Source organism: Rhipicephalus sanguineus, chromosome 7, assembly GCF_013339695.2.
Source record: "Rhipicephalus sanguineus isolate Rsan-2018 chromosome 7, BIME_Rsan_1.4, whole genome shotgun sequence".
NCBI classification, from domain to species: domain Eukaryota; kingdom Metazoa; phylum Arthropoda; class Arachnida; order Ixodida; family Ixodidae; genus Rhipicephalus; species Rhipicephalus sanguineus.
In genome coordinates, this window is record NC_051182.1 from 122,241,681 (window position 1) to 122,267,414 (window position 25,734).

The following is a 25,734-nucleotide window of genomic DNA, read 5'->3' on the forward strand; positions in this document are numbered from 1 at the left end:
TGAAAATAAAGCAGCCTGTTGGTTTTCGTGCGGCGCCTCCTTTGATATTACGTCGAATGCTGATTACCGCGTACAGCCATGAAGCCGAGTTATTAGTGTACAAAGTTTTCTATTAACTGTTCCGGTTTTCATTTCTCGCTAAGCTAGTGACGTCTCTTGCAGGAGAGCATTACGTGGGGAACAGAAATTGTGACTTTTTCGCGCGTGCTTAAAAAGCTCGCTTTGTCTATTAGCCTATTGCATCCGGGCGTCCAGTAGCAGCTGAACACACGATTGAGTGAGGTGCAGTGAATGAGAAAATGTCCCAAATTTCTACTAATGTTTGCCCCATTCTCCATGAAGACGTCACTAGAGGACGAACAGCCCCTGGGATATGTAGGCGGGACTGCACTGTTGAAAAACTATTACAGTAAGTTTTTGTTGAGATCCGCCGTGGCTTGTAATTCAATATCTTCTACGGTATCAAAGTACAAGATCACTGAGAAAAAAAGTTGAAATTTCAGCATTTCACGCAAGTTTATTGATTCAAAGAATCCTTGAGAAGCAACCGTAAGATGTTCAATCCTTAAACAACTCGAAGAATGTTCACAGATGTGACACAGGCATCAGGCCACAGCTACGAGTTGATAGAACGGGATGTGCCAAATATAGACGTGGAAAGAGAACGTAATACGATAACATTATATCTACAAGTACTACCAAAAATAAAAGTTGACTAAATAGACAAAGTAAAGAAAAATCACAAATCACAGGACATATCCAGTCTCTCGAAGTCCCTTTTTAGATAAACGCATTTCGTTTCATCGAGACAGCTGTCGGTTGCTGTGTGGTTTCGAAATTTTCGGCTTCCACCAAAACGAAAATAAAGAACAAAACACCTCGTAACCCCACGTAAAGAAACATTGCGGCACTGCTTCTGATTAATCTGGTTTCGCCGTTTCATCCTTTCTTTTTTTCTTTTTTTTTGTCTACGAAGGCGCTCGTCCTATCTGGCACTCTTACGTTCAGTTGCAGCAACAGCCCAAGCAAATCGTATCACGAAGGCAGTCCACTCCATCTGTCTATTTTCCAATCAGCGACCGTTATATTTTCAAGAAAAGGTGATCTGAATCAAATAAGACATACTTTGAGATTGAATTTCTCGGGAACCCCTTTCGGCGGGACCAGTTCTTCTCCAGGCCAGACGATATCCTTGATGTCGATACCCTTTTGCGTCCAGCCTCCAATCTGTGGGCATTGAAATCTCGTTTACCCATTTCGAGAAATGAAAAAAAAAAAAGAACTTAGAAGAGCCGGTGAAGCGCAATTCTACTATCTCCGTGTCTTCGGTCGCTAAATTGCTCTCAGAACTGTAAACATTTCAAACTTTCACGTAGTGTAACGCAAATATAATTTTATCTAGCGCATCAGTTAAATAAAGGCAGCTGCTGAAGAAATACAACGGAAAAAGCATTGAAAAATAGATAACGGGCGCGCCCATTAAATGCGAGTCTCGAAAACAGCGAAAGCTGGGATCTTTGTCTGATACCATTATTGTTAGCATCGCACAATGCGGATGCTTCTTTTATTTGTTCCCCTCTGTGCGTGACCTTCGCGCTGTTCAGCGACGTGCACTGTTTTGGTTGCTGACAAACAGATATATGCAGGCCACTAATATCAATATAACGACCACGAAAAGCAAACAAACTGCATCAAAAGCACAGACATGTGCTTTAGCATTTCCATACTGTCATAGCCCATATGACAGCATTTATTTTAAAAGTTTTGCTTTTACTTTTTTGTTTTGTTTTTGTTGTTAACCACTCTGCTGCGTTGTTGAATTGAATCAGCTATCCAATTAGCTGGCCATTAGCATCAGATACGAATAGTATTTCAAAGCGGTGCACACGTCGTAGCTTTCTGGAAGAACAGGAAGTGTGAGGTTTTTCTATGTGCGTCAACTATGAAGCATGCCCGGCTGGAATTTTGAAACGTTTACTGTAAGCTGTACATTTCGTATGGCACGCATTAAATTTTGTGGTCATTCATTCTGTCCTCTCAGTCGCTTTAAATTATGATGATGATGGTGATGATGCTTCTGGGATGATTGGCATCTACCCACTCAGGGGGATCGGCCATGAGTCGGGCGGATCATATAGTCTGAAACCTTGTAAGTGCTAATAGACGTTACAGTATCAATTAGAATGAAGGTCTTTTTAATGAATTCCAGTTTTAGATTAGACCGTGTTGCATAACCTCCCAAATGGCCAAAATGATTATGTCATTATGACAATTTAAAAATTATTAGCGGTTGATGTGTCGAATAAGCCGATTTGATTCGCATATGAATTTCTCGATAGCGCTGCATATATTCCCGTCCGAGTGCCCCTGCACAGAAGCCCCAAATGACAACAGTATAGTTGAAGTAACTCGCAGACCAAGGTGCCGCATTACAATTTCGATGGTTCGTTTTCTGAGAGAGGAAAAACGTCGGCAGTCCAGCAAGAAATGTTCGATTGTTTCTACCTCATTGCAAAAAGGAACATGTAGGAGAGATCGCCAGACCAGCACTGTGCATGTATAAATTAAGAGTTGGGATCTTCAATGATATCGAAAAGATGTGAAGAAAGACGTGGTGCACAGACACAATCCTGTTTCCCCAGAAGGAAATGTCGACAACTTGCGCGCACACAATGATCGTGATATATTTTGCATTATAAATTCAATAATCATAATAAGCTTCCGGAGAACACTGTTTTACGCCATACATTTTTCCCGCGAATATTTACTAAGATATAACACGAAAAATGCAACAATGACGATCCAGTACTCACTCTGTCCCAGTACCCCTCCTTGTTAAGGTTGAGGATGTCGAGCTCGACGTACTTGAGAGTACCATCCGGCAGGAACTCGATGTTAGGACTACCTTTTGTCTCGATGGACACGTTACGCAGGTAGCTGTAATGAGTTCACGTTTACCCGTATAAACGTTTATGTGATTTAGATACGTCTCTTGTCCTTGCGAAGGTCTTTCCTCTAGCGACTGGTTTGTTTAAGTAGCCGACAAACTGGTACGTCCTTTCATTTTGTTTAAATTTTCACTTTGTGTACATGTTATATCGCTTTCTCGTTAAGTAATTATTACAAAGCTAGAGGCTAGATAATGGTCTGATTTGTTATTAGCAGCATTCAAATGGCACTTACACAAAGGACACTTTCATCCACAGTGTCAGCGGACATGATGTAAAACCTAACACATAGCCTCAGGGATCTTTGTCTCCGCAACTGACATCCACACCATGCCTGACGTCATGGCGAGGGGTCACGATGGTCTAAACTTTTACCTTTTCGTACGTGGTAATGTCGACAATCGTTCTTCTTTTCCTTGTATTACAATGTAATTTTTAACTTGTACGAGCATTAAGAAATGCGAATTTTCAAACGTGAAAATATTGCAGGAAGCGACCTCGTCACCTACGTACCTGAAGTTATAGTTGTCCAAGGCGTTCAATGCGGCTTTTGTGGAGTTAGCCGAGTTTCATTTCTTCAAATAACATATTCGAGAGAGTTCGTTAATAACAAGCGTTTGAGCAGGATTGGGACGAGCAATCACTTGCACGGCAGCCTTTGTCACAGCTACTCATTTCAGGGAGCGAATTGCAAAGATTCCTGTATGAAATCGCAGAAAGAAGCACCCCAAACCTGCTAGTTTGGCCATAAGACGGGGTTAATCTGTCCACACCACATCCACAAATTACGAAAGAACAATATCATGGCCATTCGTGGCTTTCATTTTCTTTTGCGGATTACCGGCTTACCGGAGGAGAGTATTGCAGCGACCACGCTGATAGCAACACCTGATGTTGCAGAGCCTAAACAGAGGCACAAAAAGATAAATGCAACAGTGACCTAAACATATTGTATTTTACTGCTGGTGTAAAGGGCTGGTTAGCGTAATAAAAGTTAACTCCGAGCGTACGTAACATTGCCCTTCGACTTGGACGCAAAGCAAGGTTTTCAGGTCCATTGTACTTGTACAAAATGTGCAGACACGCCGCTACCAGGTGTGCCCTTGCCATCCACGGCTGTGATAACCTGCTAATCCCTAAACTGTAACGACGGTAAGAAGGTTTATCGACGATCTGTAGCTGTGTGCGGAAGTTCTTGGGCGTGGACGCAACTATGATGCACGTCAACCTAGTGCGAGGTCTGGGCAATTCCCCACTGACCGGAAGAACGTGTCCCCCTGCTCCCAGTGTGCTCTGCCGGGCTCGTAGCAGCGTAGTCCAGGAGCGAGCGTGACGTTGACGTTGGCCGGCTCGTTGACGAAGAGCTCGAGCCCGTGTCCCAGAACGAGCACGGCGCGTTCTATTTCGTCGTGCAGCTTGGCTAACGAGGTGTTGTAGTGAATGCCTGGACAAACGAACAAGACAAAAAACAAAAGTCACAGTTTCGCCACAAGGTCGAAGCAATGAATGCGATAGCAAGATATTGGAACAGCAATTAATTGGTCACTAAAATAAAGCTCCATTAGGGTCTAGTTGGTATATATTCCTGAGGCTAAAATTACAGCGCAAACGCACTTCTTTCTCCTCCTTACTGCTTCTTTACTTCTTTGTCCCTGCACTCATCTGAATATGATTTGATATATTTGCGTATTTAATGCACTGTCATCCTTATTACACGTTTTGGTTGAGAGCTATTGTTGTGCGCGCATGTGCGGTAAGGTTGCCTTGGGCTTATACATGCGTTGGCGTATGAACGAATAAACCAGTTGTTAGTCAGCGCTTGTGTCATACGTTTCATTTCTTCGTGGGTGTCTTGTGCGTATGCGCTGTAATTTTAGCCTCAGGATTCTGTTCACGGTGCAAGATATATACCATGATTCTAGTTCAGCCGTCTCTTTTCTTCCTCCTTTGGAATAAGCCTACAAGAGCCAAAGCGTTCCCGCTAGCTCGCGCCACCACAAGCCACGGGACGCCCTTCTTTTTCCCTGGTCGAGTGGCCACAAATGGCGCAGTGCTTCAACGCCAAAATGGAAAACAAGCGTAGGCCGCCAGCGATACGACGGAAACGCCGCGCGGGCAACGATGCAGCATGGCCTGCGTCCTGCATAATTTTAATTTCGCCACGTGTGGCGTCCCGAGCGCTTCACCCAACGCCGCGTGCGTTTGTGTTCTGCCGTTAGCAACCTGCAGAACGAATGAGGCATGGCGTAATTGTCGAAGGCAGTGAACTCCGGAGCGAGGGGTCGTAGGTTCAAAACTCCGGCCGAGCGCTTAGGAATTTTTTCTTCTGAATCATTTTTAATTGTGGCTTTTATACATACATACATACATACATACATACATACATACATACATACATACATACATACATACATACATACATACACGACATGACGGCGATGGCAAAAGTCCTCAGAGAGTGTCCATAAAATTGCATAAATACAGAAGCTTTCTATGTCCTGCACATATTTACACATTTTGTGTGCCCAGCGTTCTTAACGGTACCTGTGTACACGGCGTCTCGTGTTTGGATCCTGTCCTAAGCGAAAGCCTTAGTTGTCTCATCAAACGCGAAAATTGACCATCGACGTCGGCGTCCGTCGGCGTCGAAGTGAACACGAGTGACTCAAAAAATGGTCGTCACATGATGCATCATCATATCATGTCATCAGACGTCACAAGCAGAGTTCCCAGTTCAGCTTAAGAAAAGCGGATTTGGGCTTCTTTTTTCGCCGAGTCGCTTGTAGAATTTTCCAGTCGCTTGTCGCGTTTTTCTGGGCTTATTTGCATTTTTCTAGCAAATGTAGTTAGTTTAGTGATCATCACGCTCACCAATAGCGCTTTTGTCGTTCACTAATAGCACGTTTGTCGCTGAATTTGTGTCGTTGATTGTTGAAGACAAACATACATTGGGGAAATCGAAATTTAACGTTAATCGTGCATTGGCAAACGAGCATTCAAACCAATGAACACTACCCTGAAGACAATGTTAAAAAAGGAAAATATGTGCTTTCGTTTATAGTTGCGCATATTTCCGCTGTTTTTAAAAGTATTTAAAGTGATTTTTTTCAACTCCCCTTTGTATTTGATGAGATTTTTATAATGATTAGAAATATTTTGAAGAATGGGACCATTTGTTAATTTCCCGCTTCTTTTGGGCTTCTTCGCGAAAGTCGCGCCGCTTTTTTGGGGCTTCTTTTGTGACGGTTATCTGCTTGTTCGTTCGGTGGCATCGGGCAACTCTGGCCACAAGTTGTCGTAATTTGTGACGTTCTCATGATGACGGAATTGCATGACATCGCCGCTTAGTGAAAGGTGGGCCGCTCACGAAGGCAGTGCAAAACCAAGTGACATATGTGTAGAAAGTTTGCAATGCCTCCGATCCTAGAAACAGTGCGAAAGCACATTAGGTGCAGAAAAGTTTGGGATGGGGGCGGAGAAGTATCACTACATCTACTGAGAAGAAAAAGACGACGATGCCTTTCGCCTTCGAGTCATCTTAGGCGAACGCATAAGGGGCTTTACGAGCTCTTCATTCGGTCGTTCGGTCGGTGTCAAAGTGCTGGCTTCAGCGACATTCCCCGTACACGAATTTCTGATCCCTTTAAGCCTTCATCATACCATAGATTTTTGTCTCGTTTGCAAATATGATACAATAAATACACAGAGGACAACATATTCTTTAGCCTCTTTCTCCGAGATAGCATACGTCAAACTATTGACTGGGAAAACGTCTAATAACTACGAAAGATAGCCTACTGAGAAGGGAAAAAAAAGTGTGATTTTCCTTGTCTTGAGCAGGAGATTTCTCAGCTCTAACCACCGCTATTATAGAAAATATTATAAATATACGCCTTTGGAGGAAAGTGTGGCGCTCCTGGCGGGCATATCGCTTTTCTCGTCAATGAGATTGACGAACCGCTGGACTTTCTTAATAGCCCCTTTCAATTTGTCACTGACGGCAGCAGCGAGCTTGGCGGTACGCTACTGGCTAAGTATGTACGAAATGGTGGTGTCACAACATAGACAAGTGAGAAAGAAGTTATTCTTTTGCGGACTGTCTAATTTACAATTTTGTTGGTGCTACGGAAGGGCAGTTTAATATTAGGTTAACCCCACTTTGGCATACAGTGTAAGAGACGGAACATCTACATAAACTACACAAACGCGACCCACTCCAGCTTATAACTTTCCTCAGAGGTCTGAAGAGAAAAAAGAAAACTCTGTTTCTCGAGGCTGCCGTTCTTCATTAATAACGTTCCATAGACAAGCAACGTGCTTGACAAATGATTTCACCGACACTTGCCCAACGTTGGGTTTTTCCATAAAGGTGGGTCATCCTTCGTAATAGTTACGCAGACCTACGCAGAGTATTGAAAGAGACCTTGAAATTAAACGGAAAGCAGTGGCTGTTGCCATTATTCACTCAGCTGCTTGTGTCCTTGCGTTGCGAAATTAAAAGTGTCGGGATACTAAATCACATTTTATGCTTCATTCATAAATGTGGCCTTTTGTTTATGTATATATGAAATAAGTCTGTCTTTTCAAAACAGATTACTTCGCAACAGTAACAACACAAATAGTATCGTCTAACGTCTTCGGGCGTATCCATGAACAAATATTAAAATCACTGGCCCTAGCTGTACAAGCTTACGAAACATTTATATTGAAAACAACACAACTCTATGACCAGGCCTCTCCTCTTGTACTGCTCAAAATGAACAAGAAAGCTAGAAAGGCGTGGATAGATGCCTCACTTTTCAAGAGAATAAAAGAAAGGGTAACCTAATTAGCACATTCATTAAAACATCCCAAATCGACCACTTGCGGCAGTTTAAGCAGTTTAGAAATCAATTTGTCTCTGAATAAAGTAGGCACTCATACATTACTACGAACATACGTTGCAGCTATCATGAATAACCAGAAGACAGTTCGGAATACCACAAACGATCTTTAATTTTCATCAAATAAAAAGACTATAACCGAGCTTATGAGAGAAAGCAAATCTTAGTCTGGTACATTACTTGCTGATATCTTCAACGACCATTTTTAGAAGTCTGGGGCTTGTGAAATTTCCGCTAGTAGCGACGCAGGCTGTGAACCATACATTACCAAAAGATATTACAAAATAAATTTCTTTTTTGCCCCCACTGACGAATGCGAAATGCATTCTTACATTATGAATGTACCGAACTATTCTGTGGCAGGCGTTGACGATATAAAAGCAGAGCCATTAAATGAAGTCTCACAGTATAATAATCTGCCGCTCTCACACATATGTAATTTGATTTTTAGCACTGAAGTATTTCCTAAACCTAATATACCTGGGGTGTGAAACATTCACAAAGATGATAATGGAAATGACATCAATAATTCTAGACTTATATCTGTTTTTCCTATTCTTTCAAAAATTATAGAACGAGTCTTGTGCGCACGAACCTCAAATTTTTGTAGCAAGGAAACTACAATAACGAAAAAGCAATACGGTTTTCAGAAAAAAAAGGTATGGAGTAGGCTTTACTGTCTATCAAGCAAAAAAAAAAAACAATAGATAACATTGGGCACAGATCTTACACGGTTGGATTATTCCTTGATTTCAAAGAGGCTTTCGATTGGACCATGCATGAAATTCTCCTGATAAAACTAAATCAACACGGCATAAGAAGTGTTGCCATCTGGTCAATAGGCAGTTATCTAATAAATTGCTTTCTGTATTGTGACACGTAACATGTTTTATCAAAAATGAATAAAATTAAGTACGGCATCCCTCAAGGGTCTTTACTAGGCCTACTGCTGTTCCTTTTATGTATAAACGATATTGTTATTATACCACCAACTCCAGACATGCTTTTATGCGCCGATGTTACAAACGTTTTTTTTTCTCTGGCAAATATATGAATAGCTTAGAAAAGCAAGCAAACAGATGAATTGGGCAATTATCAGTACGATTAATAGCAAATAAGCTTGAACTAAACACAAAACAACCACAAAAATTAATTTTTCAGCCAAAAAAATAAAACTATATCTCGCGATATTCAAGTAAAATTTCGAGGGGATTTCATTGCACGGGTCACAAGCCAAAAGTTCGTTGGTATTATCTTTCATGAAACACTCGACTGGACATATCCGATAAACAAAGTTCGCACCGATATTTTGCTTTCAATTGGTGTAATCGGGAAAATCATGTTTTAACACGAAAGTGTTTTATGCCGGAGTCCACCAAGACTTCAGTGACGTATTTCCGTCACGGAAATGACATCGAAAAATTTACACGATCAGATGGCAAAGAAAAAAAAAGTTCCGTCAAAGGGCATCGAACACACGACCGCTCGGTCCGCAACAACAGATGCCGGGCACGCTATCCACTGCGCCACGGTCACAGACTCTAGAGCCTTTACAAACGCGCCTTTTATATCTACCACTCTCCCGGTCGACGGGGTGGTGTTGCCCTCTGGGAGCGGTAAAGTAATTCGTCATTACTATGGCTTCCGCGATTAGCACCTGCAACGCGTTACACGTCCGTCCCATTTTCTTTACACACCGCGAGGTGGCGACCTGAGCCCAAGCGTCGTAAAAGCATCGGCCTCGCTCATAGCATCATGCTAATTCAAACCTAAAATATCTCTGCGACGCGTGCCTGCCTCACCTGGCTGTAACACCGCATTTCCCACTCACGCGCTCACCCCGAGAAAAATCGCGGCCGGGCTACCGGGGCGGCACGACGCGCTTTGCGTTTCCCTCTAGTCCGGCCGTGGTGTTCAATCACATTTTAACATGCGACCAAGTTCTGCGTCCAATATGCGACGCTCTTCTGGCTATCACACCTCGTTCTCCGATTACGCTTTCAACGTTAACTACTACAGCTACCACAAGGGTTTGCTTAATCATTTAACATGGACGTTAGTCGTCGGGATGGAGATGTAGCACCAATCATCAAAGTCGGTGCATCCACGTTAAACGGTGCTATAGATGCCAGACATTAATATACATTGTGCAAACTCTCTTATATCAATGTACAGTAAACATTCAGTTACTTTTGTAGGGGCACGCTTTACTTTCGTGTTATTCCGATTCCTATGACGGAGGGATCAACCATCTTTTTGGCCAATTTGTGTAACAAAGTAACTGTACTATTCTTCAGTATACTCGCGTATTTATTACTCTGTATTAATATGGGGAACGACTATTAAAACAAACAATGAAAGCATTTATAAACTACAGAAGAGAATAGTACGGATAATCGAAACCGTTCCACCTAGACTGCATTCTACCCCACCCTTTCACAAGCACAACATATTAACGCTTGAGAACAACTTATACAAATAAATAGCGATAATTGCATATGATAGATTCAAAATCCATCGCGGTTGCATTTCACGATGTTTATTCTCGAAAACAGCGCACATACAGCTTTAGACGCGTAAAATGTTGTAGTGAGAGAATACGGACAAAATACGGTACACAAAATCTAACGCATGCGATCCCTCAACTATTGAATGCAGATCCCACAATTGCCACCACAGTGCAAGAGAGCCGCTCAGCTATTTTGTTTAAATAGAATATGCACACATTACTAATCCTTCAAAAGTAATTTTTTCCTAGATGGCACCGTTCAGGCTGTCGTTAAAATTGACGTGCATGAATAGCTGTCACATTTGCATTAAGTGAATAGTAATGGCATGATTTGGTATTCAATAAGTCTGGGTAATTGCAGATATTCCTCGCTTTGTGTCTTTGAAAAATAATGTTTTAATGCACTATTGTTATAACTCAATCGAATACACTTTGAAGGAGTGTATATCGAGTACCAGTGTTTATTATGTGCGTATTGACGCCATCTTTGCACAGGATTCACCATGTGCTGGTAAGGGGTAAATCATGATCATGGGCGTTAGTCGTCGGGGTGGAGATTGTGCTACTAGGCGTCAACGCGGGTGCATTCAGGTCAAGCGGTGCTATAGCTACCAAACACCAATAGACATTGTGCAAGCTCTCGTATATAAATTTACAGTAACCAATTAACAATACTCCTGTGAACCCACCTTCCACTTTCGTGTCATCAAGAAACACGAACGACCAGTCTCCTGTATGAAAACTTTTGCGCTTAGTATTGTCGTGCATGGAGTGCCAACTAGCGCCAAACCTCAACGTCGTCCTTTTAAGGTTTCTGGGCTGAGCTAATTGAATTTTGTTAATTATCGCGAAGCAGCGCCCCTAGTAGCACCAAATGTTGACACAACGTTGCCGCTACATTGAGAAAGTTGCTTCAACGTTGCGGCAACGTTGCGTGCTACTAGGGGCTGACGGCGTGAGGGGTGAAGAGACGACGCGATACGTTCTACTGCAATAAAACATGGCTACATCAAATCCAGTCAGATTCCCTCAAAATTTAATCTGCTGAAATGCTGATTTTATCGCCTCAAGCCCAATCTAGTGCGATCAGGTGTAGGTAAGATCCCGTCCAATCTGATCTAATTTAATTCAATCAAGTCATATACGGATCAGGACACATCAAACCCAATCAGATACGCCTAAACCAGGCATCGTGAATGCCACGGCATATTGCCACGTATGCTTAGTTCTATATTTTATGTGATCGGTTTTCACCCACAAAAACTGTTAGCTACACTCGGCGCGATTGTTTCAGAACTTCGCGATTGTTTCAGAACTTCGCGATTGTTTCAGATTGTTCCCTAAGATTACGCGCAGCACGCGAGTAGTAAGGTTTGTTCGGGAGCTGAGGCAAGCACCCGCGATAACGCTTGAAGATTTGATCAGTGATGTATAAAAGACGACGCCCTCCGCCGACGATTAGATTATCGAATCCCTATGTGCGCGATCACAGTTGTTGTGCAGCGAGTGGCGCTCGTATACTTTGAGTCCTTTCTTTTGCGGGGTCCAAGTTCGCTCAAAAAGGGTTTTCATCTAGCACCTGTTGCGTTCGCGACCACGTCACAATATGTCAGGCTATTTGGAATGCACAAAGCACGCACACTTTAACAGACATGCGCGATGGCGTGCCCGCAGGGCGTAGCGGAAGGCAGCGTGCGTCGCGTGCTACCAGTCATCGCCAGAGACAAGGCCGAGCGTATCATGTTTACTCGCAGCAAGATCGCTAGGAAACTTTTCTATAACTGTCATACTCTCGCGTCTGTTTTCCTTACTGCGCCTGAGGTTAGTCTGCGGCAAAGACGACAGTCTGACAAAAAAAAGGCTAAAGCGAAACGATCGTGGTTCGAGGGAGTTGTCGGCAGTGTTTGGCTCCGTCGCTGTCACCACACACAACACGACTGTGCTGTACGTCGTCGTCTAAAATCGATATCCGCATTCTCGGGAACCCGGCTTCTTCGTATTCTCTGCAGACAGTGCGGCGTCAAAGCCACCCTTCTAGACTCAGCATTCTCTCACAACTTCGGCTACCGAAAAAAGAAAAGGCGGGGGGGGGGGGTTCCCCCATCAAATTCTTCAATAAAGTCTCGGCGTAAGAACTTCGTAATGTCATCTTCACTGTTGTGCGCTTAACGCCAAGGGTTGAAAAGAGAAACCAAACAAGAAAGAAAAAGCAAGGAGACAAATGACAAAATTGTTGAGGCGGAAATAATCACAAGATCGAACAAGCGAAGAGGTGAAAGAGAAAGGCCATAGTTTCTCCGCAAAGATGAAGCAGTGAGTACGATAGCAACCAACTGGAATGTGATAGGAGGAAAGGCTAATAGCACACTTATTTCGTAAACGCGGCCGCTGCAACGAGTAAAGTGACCTTCGTGATTTCTATATCTTCATCTCAAACTTTCCGATGAGTGCACAGCGCATACAAAGCTGCGAACAGTCTGTTGAACCCCCCTCTAGAGGTAAGCGTGCAAGCATAGCTGATCACGCTCTGTACTTCGAAGTAGGGAGCCGGTGGCGTGTAGCCTCACTCCGGCCGCGACCAAACACGGGCGGAGTGGGATACACGATCGGAATGCGACGAAACACGCCCTTCTAAAGCGCGCCCTTTGTCCTTTTGCGCCATCTCGCGGGTGATAGTGAACAAGCCGTAGCCACGACAAAGCGCCTCAGCGATCTGCTTATTACAAACGGTAAATCGTACACATAAAGAGTTCGTCGTTAGTATGCTGGGGGATGTATGCTGTTGTGAGTAGTTTAACGTGTCGTACCGGGACGCGAGAGGTCGCAGGTTCAAATATCTGGCCGCCCATCAGATTTCTTTCAAGCAATGAGGCAAACGTCGAAATATAATTGTACAAGACAAAACGATTTTCAACTCAGTGCACCACTGGCGTAACGAATAACAAGCGTGCCAAATATGTTTCTACCTTCCCCGAAGATTTGTGATAGATGGCGGCAGAAAAAAAAAAAAAACATTGTGCTGAAAGCGAATAGCAACAGTGGAGGAAGTTTTTCCGAGGAAAAGAAAAATTCAACCTGTTTCACGCCGTGAAAACCACCTCACAGCGAACCTGTAAGCTCGCTATGGTGTGTAAGGCTTAGTCAAGACCGTCTAGACTCATTTCGAGCATAATCTTTATTTTGTTTCATTTGTTTCTTTATTCATACCCGCCTCTTGTCACGTGACCTGCGTAACGCCTTCTACTACTACGGCCACTACTACTCCTACTACAGCCACTACTATTACTAGTACTACAAGTACAACTCCTACTACCACCACTACTACTACAACTACACTCCCACAACAACCACTACTACTACTACTGCCACTAGTACTCCTGCTGGTACCACTACTACTACCACTACTACAAGTACTACAACAACCACCCCCCATACTACTACTACAACTACAAGAACAACTACTACTAATACTACTAATACTACTACTAAACTACTACTAATACTAATACTACCAAGACTACTACCAAAGACACGACTACTGCGGCGGCGACGACGACGGCACAGGGTAAACTAAGACAGCTTCGCTGCAAACGTAGAACGAGTAGGACCTATTATCTCCCAAAGGGCTAACGCTATCGCCTTAAAAATAATGTTCCTAAAAAGAAAGTGGTTGTAGTGGGATTTAGATCCTGCTAAACCACGCCTCACGGCTCGTAACTTTCGACAGTACAGTTACCAGCCACGGTATGACTACTAGAAATGACAACGCTCTAGTAGATTGTATTCGCCGTGGCCGAATGTTTACAATTCCCCACCGGGTGCCAACCCAGTTACTCGGAGTGACAACCAATATGATGCGTCTAAAACACGCGATCACTGCTGTTGGCTTCTTGCCAAGGTTGGAAATCCTCTACCTCCCAAGATTTGCCGGGTGTCTCGAACTACCCAGTTAAGGTATTAGCAGCGGTAAGAGATCTCAACGGCTCATATATCACATAGAGTTCGTACGGCGCTGCTTATTGGAGCCGGTGGTCGGTCGCCTTTAAGAGTGCAAGGCGATATCGTCATCAGAGCCCGTTCGCATCCTCTTTTCGTTCGCTTGTCATGAATCGCTTCTCGGTGTACAGCCTTCAACATTGCTGTGATGGAAGGAGCATCTGCGCGCGTGACATTGGCCATCATAAAGTGTCCTAGGGTGCCTTATGAAATTGCAGTCGCGAAGTACCCACTATGCATCCTTAAGGCAATACGCACGCCAACGTGCGGCACACTTAGTTGATGGTGATGATGATGGTGGATATAACTCGGCCCTTTGTAATGAGGTGGCAGCTTTCATCCACCCACTCGTGGAGCAGTTTACATTGTGTGACGCCTGGTGCAACTCTACGCACCATAGTGTAATTTCGCGGCCTAGATCGACGGCGCTGGTTCGATTATCGGCGACAGAAGCAGCATTGCCATGGAGGCGAAGTAAAAAGGACATCCGTGTTCCTAAGTTTAGGTTCACGTTCAAGAAGCCCACCTGATCAAAACGAGCCGAAGACTCTCAACGCGGTGTAGCTGATAATCATTTCATGGATTTGACACGTAAACCCTCAGCAATTATGATTATTAAAAATGCAATGTTTTAAGTCATGTAGTTTATCTATTGCTGTGACTATCAACACAGCGCCTTATTTCGCGGCACTGTCACGTTATTTCTTAAAGATTTTGCTACACTGCGCTGCCGTACTGCAAGTAGGTGTCGCCTTCACACAGCCCCGTCCTAAGTGTCGTTTCATTCTGTTATTTAAAAAGTCACAGTTTCACCGCAAGGGCGAAGCAATGAATGCGACAGCAACAAATTGTAATTTTATATGAAGTGAGGCTGGCAGTTAACTCTTTTGGATGCGACTTCGCGTAACTCTACAAAACACTGGTGTAAGAAAACACGGCGGCTTCATGATGAGATGCTCTTTCCGCGCAGGCTCTTATCGTTGAGAACGCAGCAAGTAGAAAGGTATACGAGCCGCCCGCTGATGGCTGCCGAGATAGCGCGCGCGCCAGCGCTCGCGACCCCGTCTTTCGCTTTAAAATCAATATTCTAAGTTTCTGGTCGAGCGAACCCCCCCCCCCCCGCCCCCCTCGCGTCTTTTCATGCTCGTCCAAGACGGGCGGGGCGTTTCCTCTCTGCTTCGACGGCAGGCATCCCGAGCGGGGTGATGTGCCGTCCGAGTGACGGAGATGGGCCGGCTCGTTTGATCTCTGCTTCAGCCGCGTTCGTCGTCCCCGCTCGCGCGCTTTTACCCGCGGTAGAACATACGATGCCCGGGGGATATTATGAGTTTGGTCTTTATACGCGACATGACGGCGTCCGCAACGGGGAACTCAAAAGCACATCAAGAGTGTCCATATAATTTCTATCGCAATAAATACCAGCTGTCAGCGCTCCTATGTAAGTTTGTCCATAGACATTACTCACCAAGCAGACCTGCCGGGTACTCCGGTGGCGCCACTCCCGGGTGTGCTCCGATGACAGACTGGGTTACGATCCAGACGTAGTTCTTGCCCGTCATTCCCAGCTGGGAGGCGGCGGCGAACAGCTCGCGCGAGTCGTCCTTGCTGGCGAATAGCAGGATCACGCGGGCTTCTCCAGCCGCGACAGGTTCGAGCTGCCGGCGAAACTCTTGGCGAGTACGGCCACGGAAGGTGCGAACCTCCAGGACGGAATACCTACGCGATCGCAGTGAAAACCAAACACGATGTTACGTAATTTAAAGCGCAGATGCCAAACGAGAGAGCTTTTCTTTCTCAGGTAGGAATAAACTTGACCTGATAAAATAACTCCAGAACAGAAAGCTCAAAAAGACTTTCCGTAAGACAAACGTTTGTACAATTTTATTGAAGATAAGTAAGGTGAAAGCCTTCGATGGCTCATCAATCGTCCAAAGTGACCGTCGGCGTCAGCAGGATTGATAAAAATCATCGCGTGATGACCCCACCACATGACGTCATTATGACGTCAAAGGACTCCAAAATTCATGAAGCCATCATGAAGTCTCTATAGCGTCACTAAGGGAGCGTCACATGATGCCGTCATAACATGGCATTGTCGCATGGTCAACGGTGGGCCGAATCCGTAGGTACAGAAAAACCACAATGGGTGCAGAAAGCGTTCGGAGAGGGGGGGTAGGGGGATTATACAATCTATTGAGAAGAAAAAGAGGAAGATGGCTTTTGCCTTCCAGTCGTTTTAGCCAAATTCATAAGGGACCATGTGACTTTAATTTGTCTGCCACGGTGTTGTAGCGGTTACGGTGCTCGGCTGCTGACCCGAAGGTTGCGGGTTCGCTCCCGGCCGCGGCGGTCGCATTTCGATGGAGGCGTAATGCTAGAAGTCCTGTATACTTTGGGACGTCAGTGCACGAAGAGCCCCACATGATCGAAATTTCCAGAGCCCTCCTCTACGGCGTGCCTGACAATCATATCCTGCTTATACAATGAACAGCTGCTTAGGGCTCTAACGCCTAAGCATTCAAGCATGCGGGATATGGAAGACGTGAAAGAGTAAGTGGCACAACTGCTTACGGACTTGGACAAATACAGTACAGTTTTTTCAGTAATTCCTGACCTCTCATGACACTAGAAGGGTTGACCAACACTAGAAGGGTACGCAGTTTACTCATTCAGTAATTTTTTTTCTTCCGACCCTCCAAGATCCTACGACGTACGACGTACTTTGCCCTGAGGCTGCTGCTCTCCAATTGCCGATCTCGGACTGCGCGGACGAAGTCCTCGTGTCCTCCGAGATTTGTGGTAATCACGGCAAACTGGTACCACGAGTAGCGCTCCAGGATGGCGAAGATGGCCGCCACTTGGTGAACCACAGATGGCGCCAGCTGCAGGACTCGCGCCTGGGACGCCCTCTGTCGCCACGCGGGAGAGACAGAAGCAGATGAGGAGGAGAAGGAATACGCGTGACTGTAAGATGTAGTAGCATGGAATGTGAAAAATGACGTTACTGTGATTGCTTAAAGACAGCGCTTATTTTATCATTGTAGTATATTATAAAGCAGTTTTGTTCCGACGACTGGTCGGAGAGCAAGGCCCATGCATTCATGCAATCTACCATTTCTTTTTAGTGGTCCTGTTCGTGCAGTAATCCCAGGAAATTCAGCCTTTGTCAATTTTGCAGACTTATGATGCACGAGGTGCTCCGAGATAGGGGTAGTATTGGTCTCCTGCTAAAATTATTTCCTTCAGAGGCTTCCAAGTTCTGCCCGGTATTCAAGTTAGGAAGATTGCGGTACGACTCTGCGCCGTTGGCAACAAGCTTCAATGATACACGCGAATTAGTGATACTCGGGAACAGAAATTTCGAAATCAGAATACGTTACTGCCGCTACTTTTTGGAAGCCGTTCTGATGAAATAGAAGAGTGACAGACACATCACGGTTACTGTTACCACCTCGATATCAACCTACGTTTGGCACACGTCCTAAACCTTAATTGTTCAATAGACACTACGCATGCGGTCTCTTAGAAATCTGCTAGTGTCTTAGTTTATGGCATATTTCTTATTCTGCGGACCCTGGAAACAATATTTATATCCGAGGAATGAAAAAATATTCACACAGTGAACCTCTCATCAGTAATCACCAGAATGGGACACTGAGAGGCTTTATTACATGCATCCGGTGGTCATGCCAGTTACAAGCATTGCAATATCTTCGGGATCTAGATTTCTTTTTTTTTTTTTGGCACGCATGCATCGGCAACCCAGTCAAAGTCTCCATCGTGCATCGTACCAAACCGTCAAGAAATTTACGGCCCCAGCCGAAATACGTTGTAGCCAATACAAGACCCGTACATAGCCAAGCGTAGCGCACGTAGTACCTGCGTCTGGACGAAGGCGAGCCAAGCCAGAATTCATCATCATCAGCAGCGGCGGCAGTCCATAGCGGGTAGCATGAAAAACAGCTCACTTAAGCCACAAGCAAGGCAAGCCCACGTAGCAGCATCGCGTGCAGTCGCGGCTACGACTACGACTATGCAAAAAGCAGGCCGAATATGTTTTTTTTTAGCGATGACGACCACAAAAACCTACAAACAAACGACGCAGGCAATGATTTAGGACGATTCGCTTTTCACGATACGTCTAACAAAACGATCGCTGCATGTTTACAGCTAACCGATAACAGAGAATTTTAGTTGGTCCATTGACTTTTTTACTGTTTACGTTTTTACGGGTTACCGTAACCATTGACGCCTGTGAGAGAGTTGGTCGCGAGATCCTCTGGTGTTTCGTCTAACAACAAATACGTATACAAGCATCTTCAGTCGCGCCAGTGCTCACGGCAAAACAAAATGAAAGTAATCTGACTGTCACCCTCCCAATGTAAGTGTGTAAAGCATGTAAATCACTACAGTATGAACATTTGGTGCCTCTGGTTAGGTTTTACGTCATCAGTTGTCGCTACCACCGTTACCTGTCGCGTAAACTTCTCCAATGACCCGTAAAAGCGTGAGTGGTAAGAAGTATACAGACAAACTAGAATTCTCTAATGAAGGCTTATGCTAAACTAACGTACTGATGTCCACATATGGGTGGTACTACGGTATCTCAGTCAGTTTCCACACTGTTGGCTTCGCTGAAGTTTCGCACAGTCACACCCAACCAAATTTCTCACTCACGAGCTGTGTTTTGGCTGGCGTTGGGAAACATAAATTTATAAGTTTACGCGTATTTGCATGGGTGGATAGGTGGAGGTGGGATATTCTAGCTTTTTCGTAGAAAACCTCTACTTCGCTGCTGAAGGTGCCTGCTTTCTTGCCACCTTTACTTTGAGGCAAGATGGAGTCACAAGCATCGGGTTTCAAGCTCAGTGCTAATGGCTGAGACCATCTGACTTGTACCGCATGTTCCCGATGCTGTGACCGGCCACGAACATACAGAATTCCGACAGTTTTTGAGTTTGTACACAAGACACATGGCACGGGGGGGGAGAGGGAGTGAGGGGGAAGAGCCGCTCTTAATTCCACCTCATTGCGCTGTGTTCTGTCCATAGTGCACGGGGGTATGGAGGAGGGAAAGGGGTGCTGATATGAAGCTTGGTTCCCCCTAATGGAGAGGCCAGCGCCTATGGTCGCAAGGAGAATGGACTCGCCCGACTGCTCCCCGTGGGATGTCCCTAAATATAGATTACCGTCTTCCCGGACGCTCTCCTGCTGAGAGAAATTGATATACCGTCGGGGTTTTCGCGGACCCGCAACCTCTACCATTAGCAAGGCCGCTTGGCGCCAGCTAATGGTTTCCAGTCACGACACGGTTGGGACCACTCACATGTGGCCTAGCTTTCAGGCAAAGAGCTTCCGCGTTGTGCTTGTCGAAGGGTAAACCACAGTGTTCGAATAAAAGCGCAGTCGTTTGTAAACAATGCGAGCAGCTCAAGTTTCTTGGCCAAGTTTCCGGAGCTTGAAAACAGCGTTTAGGGTTTTCGACGAAGCGTAAACTTACTCCTTGTCTTCCAGCAACAAGTGTCTCATTTGAACACGTGGTTACCTTTCTTCAGTCGCACGAACAACGAGTGGCACTCTTGTTTTTCCTGCAAGCACTTCCGTTCCAGCACTTACTTCCGGTTTTCAGAATATTCAGGAAAATTTTTGGTATGAAATCTATGGTTCTGTTTCAAAGTACATGCTATACAGGACTCATACGATACCTGAGCGTAAGTGTATTAGAATTAGGACCAATTAACTTTCCGTAAAATTAATTGAAATTGAGTTCATTGAAAGAGCAGACGCTCTTTCTGTGCGTGAGCAGCTGGGCTTGTTCCGGCACGTGGCGGAGAAGATCACAATGACAAGCTTCTTTCCGCGTGGCCTCTCAAAACCGCATCGGCATTACGAAGAAACCCAACGTTGACCTGAGGAATACACCAGGACGCACGAACGCCGAGGTGTCAGTGCCAGACACCTAAGTCAAGGATTCTGGTCGCCTTTATTCTTTCTTGTTCATATTTTACTCTGTCGATGTATGGCCGTTAGAAGACCTCTTGTGTATTTTAGTTGGTGTCGGTTCATTAGTAAGTGCTACTTTGGAGGAACACAACGGCGAACTCACGAAGCGAGCGCATGGAGTACTTAATCCGTATTGACTATTTTTTGAGGATACAATACGAAAGAACGAAACAGATCCCATTTCGCGACAGTCACGTTTCCAAAATGTACCCTTCACACTCCATGAGTTCAGGTAATACGTATGTTGCGTGAGCATTTCTCTGAGTTCTCTCATTCCCGTCTGTTTTTAACACGAAGGTGTTTGATGCTGGGATCGACCCACCAATACTTGATTGACGTAAATTTCCGTGACGGAAGTGTGGTCACAAACCGATGACGTAAGAAGCGGAACGCCTTCGGGCATTCACGGCTCCATCTACGAAGTCTGCTTCTAGCGTTGCTGATGCGCTGTGTGGTAGCGCATGCATAAGCGAAGGCGTGGTTTGCTCAATGACTCGGAAGCGGCGCACACCTTCGTGTTCATCTCCCCAAATGATGACGCTTTGCATAAGCGGACATTGAGTATCACTGTTTATTATACGCTTGTTGATACCGTCAGCCTCTCTGCCGGTTTGGCCCATATGGTGTGTCCAGGTGAATGTAAATTACTTGAGTACCATACGGGTTTAATCATGATATTATGCGTTTGTCGTCGGGATGGGGATTTGCTACCAGGCACCAACGTGTGTCCATCCACTTGATACGGTGATATACCGTTTCCTTCCTTCTGTTAAGAAGCATTTCATTTTCGCGTTATACCGATTCTTATGACGGAGGGGTCAACCATGTTTTCGTGTGTTTGATCACTGTATTCCTGTCGGTTCACACTCAATGATAAACATATATGAACCATTGTTTCTAAAGACGCATTATATCTCTCACAAGTTTTTGTTCAATGTTCAGAATTATTATTATTATTATTATTATTATTATTATTATTATTATTATTATTATTATTATTATTATTATTATTATTTCTGGGGCTCTCAGTTCAAAAAAGAATGCATTGCCCCTCGTATATTAAGAAAAACTTCCCGCTTTTTGGTACCATTCGTTAAAACACGATATGGCAAAGCTATTAGAAAGGTCTATGTCCCTACTATCTTTAATGACCTCCCCGACAGTGTATTTTCTGCAACGACGAAACGCAGTCTACGAAACAGCCTAAAGTCGCTTTAATGCTGCATCATTTATATCGTTTATCACATTACTATTGTTTCTATTTTCTTGCATGCCGGGTATAATCTGTTTAAAGTTGTTCAATCCTTATCTTCCCATTTCTGTTGTTTAGGTAATAATGCTTCCGCTAAATTGATTCTTGTTTGTTATTGTGTTTCAATGTAGCGTAAATGAGTTACATGTCTTCTTTCTGATTATTTTACGTGACAAGCTCTTCAATATGTATGTCATCTCTCGTTTGCCGATGTGCCGGGCCTAGTCCTCCAAGCCACCGTCTGGCTTTGACAGGCCTGTTATCTGTTTTGTACAACTCAAGATGACAATAAAGATTATTATTATTATTATTATTATTATTATTATTATTATTATTATTATTATTATTACTATTATTATTATTATTATTCCAGCAGCAACGCCATTGAGCGAGTCCAGAAAAAAATTCCTAAGCATTTACAACCATCGTTTCGCTAGAAATGACTCTGGATCTCGTTCTAACGCTGCTGGATTATTATCATTGCCATCATTTTGCTGCCGACGAAATCGCGCTGATCTGTTATTTCTTTACAAGCTTGTGCATGGTATCATATCCTGCCCTGTACTGCTCAACTGTCTTAATTTCCGAATTCCACGTAAGCTGACCAGAGAGAATAGACCTTTTCATGTAACCGCCTGCCTCTGTGAACATTCGACCATTGGCAGGATACAACGTCTTTACAATGCTTACTTTTTGGAGCTCGATGTTTTTCACAGCTCCCAGTCGTTGTTCTGCTCCGAGCTTTGCACTGTACTTACATAGCCTCGTACCCTGTTGATATTTTTTTTTCTGCCTGCGCATAGTTGTATATGTGCAATTTTATAACGTTTTTTATCCCTGATATTTTATTATGAATGTTTCCTTTGTTTTGTTTTTGTTTTTTTCGTGCGCCAGTACAAAGACCTTACGGTTGTTCCTGGGCACATTAAATAAACGTTTGATTGATTGATTGATTTATTGATTATTATTATTATTATTATTATTATTATTATTATTATTATTATTATTATTATTATTATTATTATTATTATTATTATTAGCTGTACTCATTTGATGTCCGTATACAAACACAAGGGTACCGAGGAAAGCGAAAGGGAGCAGGTTGACAACAGCCACCTAGGGGGGCACAAGGCCTGCCTACTCTTTTGGGAGGATGATAGAGGTAGAGGAAACGAAAACAGGCAAGGAAAGAAATAAAAAGAAGAAAACTTGGTAAAATAAGTAATATCACACAAAAACTATAAACGGTTGGGCAAATCCCCTGACCATGCCTAAAAACGAAGCAAATGTTTACGTTTTTTTGGATAGCCACGATGACCTTTCTGGCTCAGCACATAAGCGCAAATTAATATTTGAAAAACTGTCGTACTATTCACATATTTACGTAGGTAAGAGCGCAGAAGAAAAATTTTAAGCGCATTGTATGCAAGAATACTTAATATTTGTTAGCTTAGTTACAATTGTAATTTAAGTGCGTATTGCCATTAACCCTGCTTTAAACATATTCAGCGGCCATATAAAAGATAGAAAGCTGTTCACGTCGCTTGTCTAAAAACAAATCACAACCACAAATTGATGCAAACCTGATCCCTATACTGGCTTGCCTCTCTGGCGAAGCATCGCGCATGCTTAAATTTTCCAGCACTAGCTACAAAATAGCCGCATCGTATGTCGCTAGAAGCAAAAAAAAAAAAAAAAAAGATGCTGCCGTACCATTCATGTCATCAACAATAACAAGCAAAATAATTAATTAGTGACTTACTTTATTTTACAATACTGGCCTCATCATAAAGCATTACGTGGCGGTACCAAAACATAACCCCAATAAAAACCTCTGTTTGCATACACACACATACAAACACACACATTATTAATATATACATATATATATATATATATATATATATATATATATATATATATATATATATATATATACATACATACACATACTGTGAGACAAAGAACACAGAATATTATCCAAAGAAAACATATCGTTTGTTTCAGCATTCCGATTTTTAAAATATTCCGCCGATATATTTATTTCCGGAATGATTTCACAACATACAAGGATACAGATCATTACCTGATATATTTACCAAACAGTTTGTTAAATTGCTGCGATCTGTTAATCTCTTTCAGAATGACTCCATGGACAGCCGCCACTGTGAAAAACCACAGAGGTTCATTGTATGGCTTAACAAAAGACCCGCGGTACGCAGCAGGGTGAGCCTGCACGTTCCGTGCGGTCCATTGTTATATTCCTTTCAGAGATTCAGCAAAAAAAAAAAGTGTATTATGCACGTCTTCTTCAATCCCTTGTAGAGAGGGCAGCATTTTTGGATTAATCTCCAACGTCAACAGAAAGGAAGATATATTTTCGTGCTGGCATTCAAAATGTCGTAATGTCGTTTCGTTGTTGTTTTAAGGACGCCACTTTTTTACGTCTATTTATTTATTATTTATTTCTAAGAAGAGATTAGAGATAAATATGAACAGGCAGAGGTACGAAAAGAGAAAAACAGCCAGGAGGACCTTTAGTTAGGGATTGAATAAAAAAGTAGAACAAAAAAAAAACATTAAGCAAACAAAGATCGTCAAAAGTTTCGTTCTTGTGAGCGAGTGAAATAATTGTTTTCTCGGTTGGTTCTTTATACGCCAACAAAAAAAATTATGCAGTTTCACTCAACGCGAAAGCTGTAGGAAATGCGGAGCAGCTCTAGAAAATGCTGTACGAAATGCGGAGCAGTGACGTGGGTTTCCCTGCCTAACGCTCTAGATGACTGTGCTATTTTTTACCCTCTTCCTTCCTCTTTTCCTTCCTCCTCACCGCCACATCACTCGTCCTCATCCTCCCTTCCCTATCCACCTCTTGCTATACATGGCTATACTTTACGGGCATTTGCTGCCTAAAGCCATTTACCCTCTCCCTTCCTCCTTTCCATCCTCTTTACCCTCACTTCTTTTTCCCGTTTCCTTGCTATGCTTTACATTGTTTTGGGTGCGTGACGCCGAGCGGTGTCACAAGACGACAGCATACGATGACAGCATACTGCCTTCCACCTCCTCCTCCATTCCTCATTTCTGTCCTCCTCACTCTCACATTGCTCCTTCAGTCGGACTTCTCTTTCCCGCCCCTCGCTACACATGGCTACGGTGTAGCTGGCTATGCTATATAGACGCTGCGCCGTGCTCCCGACTGGGTTGCAGAAATAAGCGTCTCTTCCTCTACATAACCACAAACAACAACAACAACGTGGTTTTGCCTGCGTTACGCCAAGCGACGTGAGACGATGACAGCGTACGACAGCGTACGACAGCATATGACATACCAGGCCTCTAATTAGCACTTAGCAAAAGGGGTAGTGAATGGTTCGCGTCTGAAGCCAAAACACAGAACCATCTGGGGAAAAAAAAAACTTTCAGCTTTGCTTTTCAGCATCGAGTCAAGATGTCTAAAGGACATCTTTAAATAATACTTTACGTACACAGAAGTGGCATGAAGAAGAAAAATTGAAAAATTGATAGAAATTTGAAAAAAAATCTAGCCGCGTGTCGACATAGCGCACCAGGCCGCTGCAATCTTTTTCAAGGGTTTATTGACTTCTGGAGACGAGTCGAGTGGCCTAGTATTTGGCCTAGTATTTTATGTTGGGAAGCACCTGAGGACTTTTACCCATAACAACCAACATTTATTTATGCGTAATTTCTCAACCTTCAAAACAGGCAACCTCGTCAGGCTCGAAAAGCGTATAAAACGGTCTTTCGTTTTTGATCCCTGCACAAAATAATCAGCGTAATATCCAACGTCACGTTCTAGAAATGCATGAAATGCATACATCCTCGGAAACTCTTTCACATCTTTTCAGACATTTTTTTATAATTGAGGTCCATATTTTTTTAACAATGCACAGTACAGTTTGTCTGATGCGACAACCGGCAGTCACCACCAACAAGACTTCATCAAACATACTGTAGACCGCCACTTGATACACTCGTACTGTGGAAGTTATTACTCATTGTTAGCTTGACATGCTCGCTAGTAAACACACCTGTGCATGTTCCACAGACACAATATGCAACATGCCAATAACCGAGCACGATCCAGGCAAAATAAACAAGGTCATGCTCTCTATATAATGT

At 43.7% G+C, this 25,734-nt stretch overlaps 1 protein-coding gene across 1 annotated transcript in view; it reads right to left on the reverse strand.

The window, feature by feature from the left end:
* The window catches only part of LOC119399821 (glutamate receptor ionotropic, NMDA 2B), a 59,520-nt gene that overhangs the window by 23,936 nt on the left and 9,850 nt on the right, over positions 1 to 25,734 (reverse strand). Inside the window, exons 3-7 of the mRNA XM_049417482.1 lie at positions 17,058 to 17,245; positions 15,802 to 16,052; positions 4,209 to 4,392; positions 2,814 to 2,937; positions 1,126 to 1,227 (exon numbers count right to left, since the gene is read on the reverse strand). Coding sequence (XP_049273439.1) covers positions 1,126 to 1,227; positions 2,814 to 2,937; positions 4,209 to 4,392; positions 15,802 to 16,052; positions 17,058 to 17,245 — 849 coding nt within the window. The remainder of the gene's footprint in view (positions 1 to 1,125; positions 1,228 to 2,813; positions 2,938 to 4,208; positions 4,393 to 15,801; positions 16,053 to 17,057; positions 17,246 to 25,734) is intronic.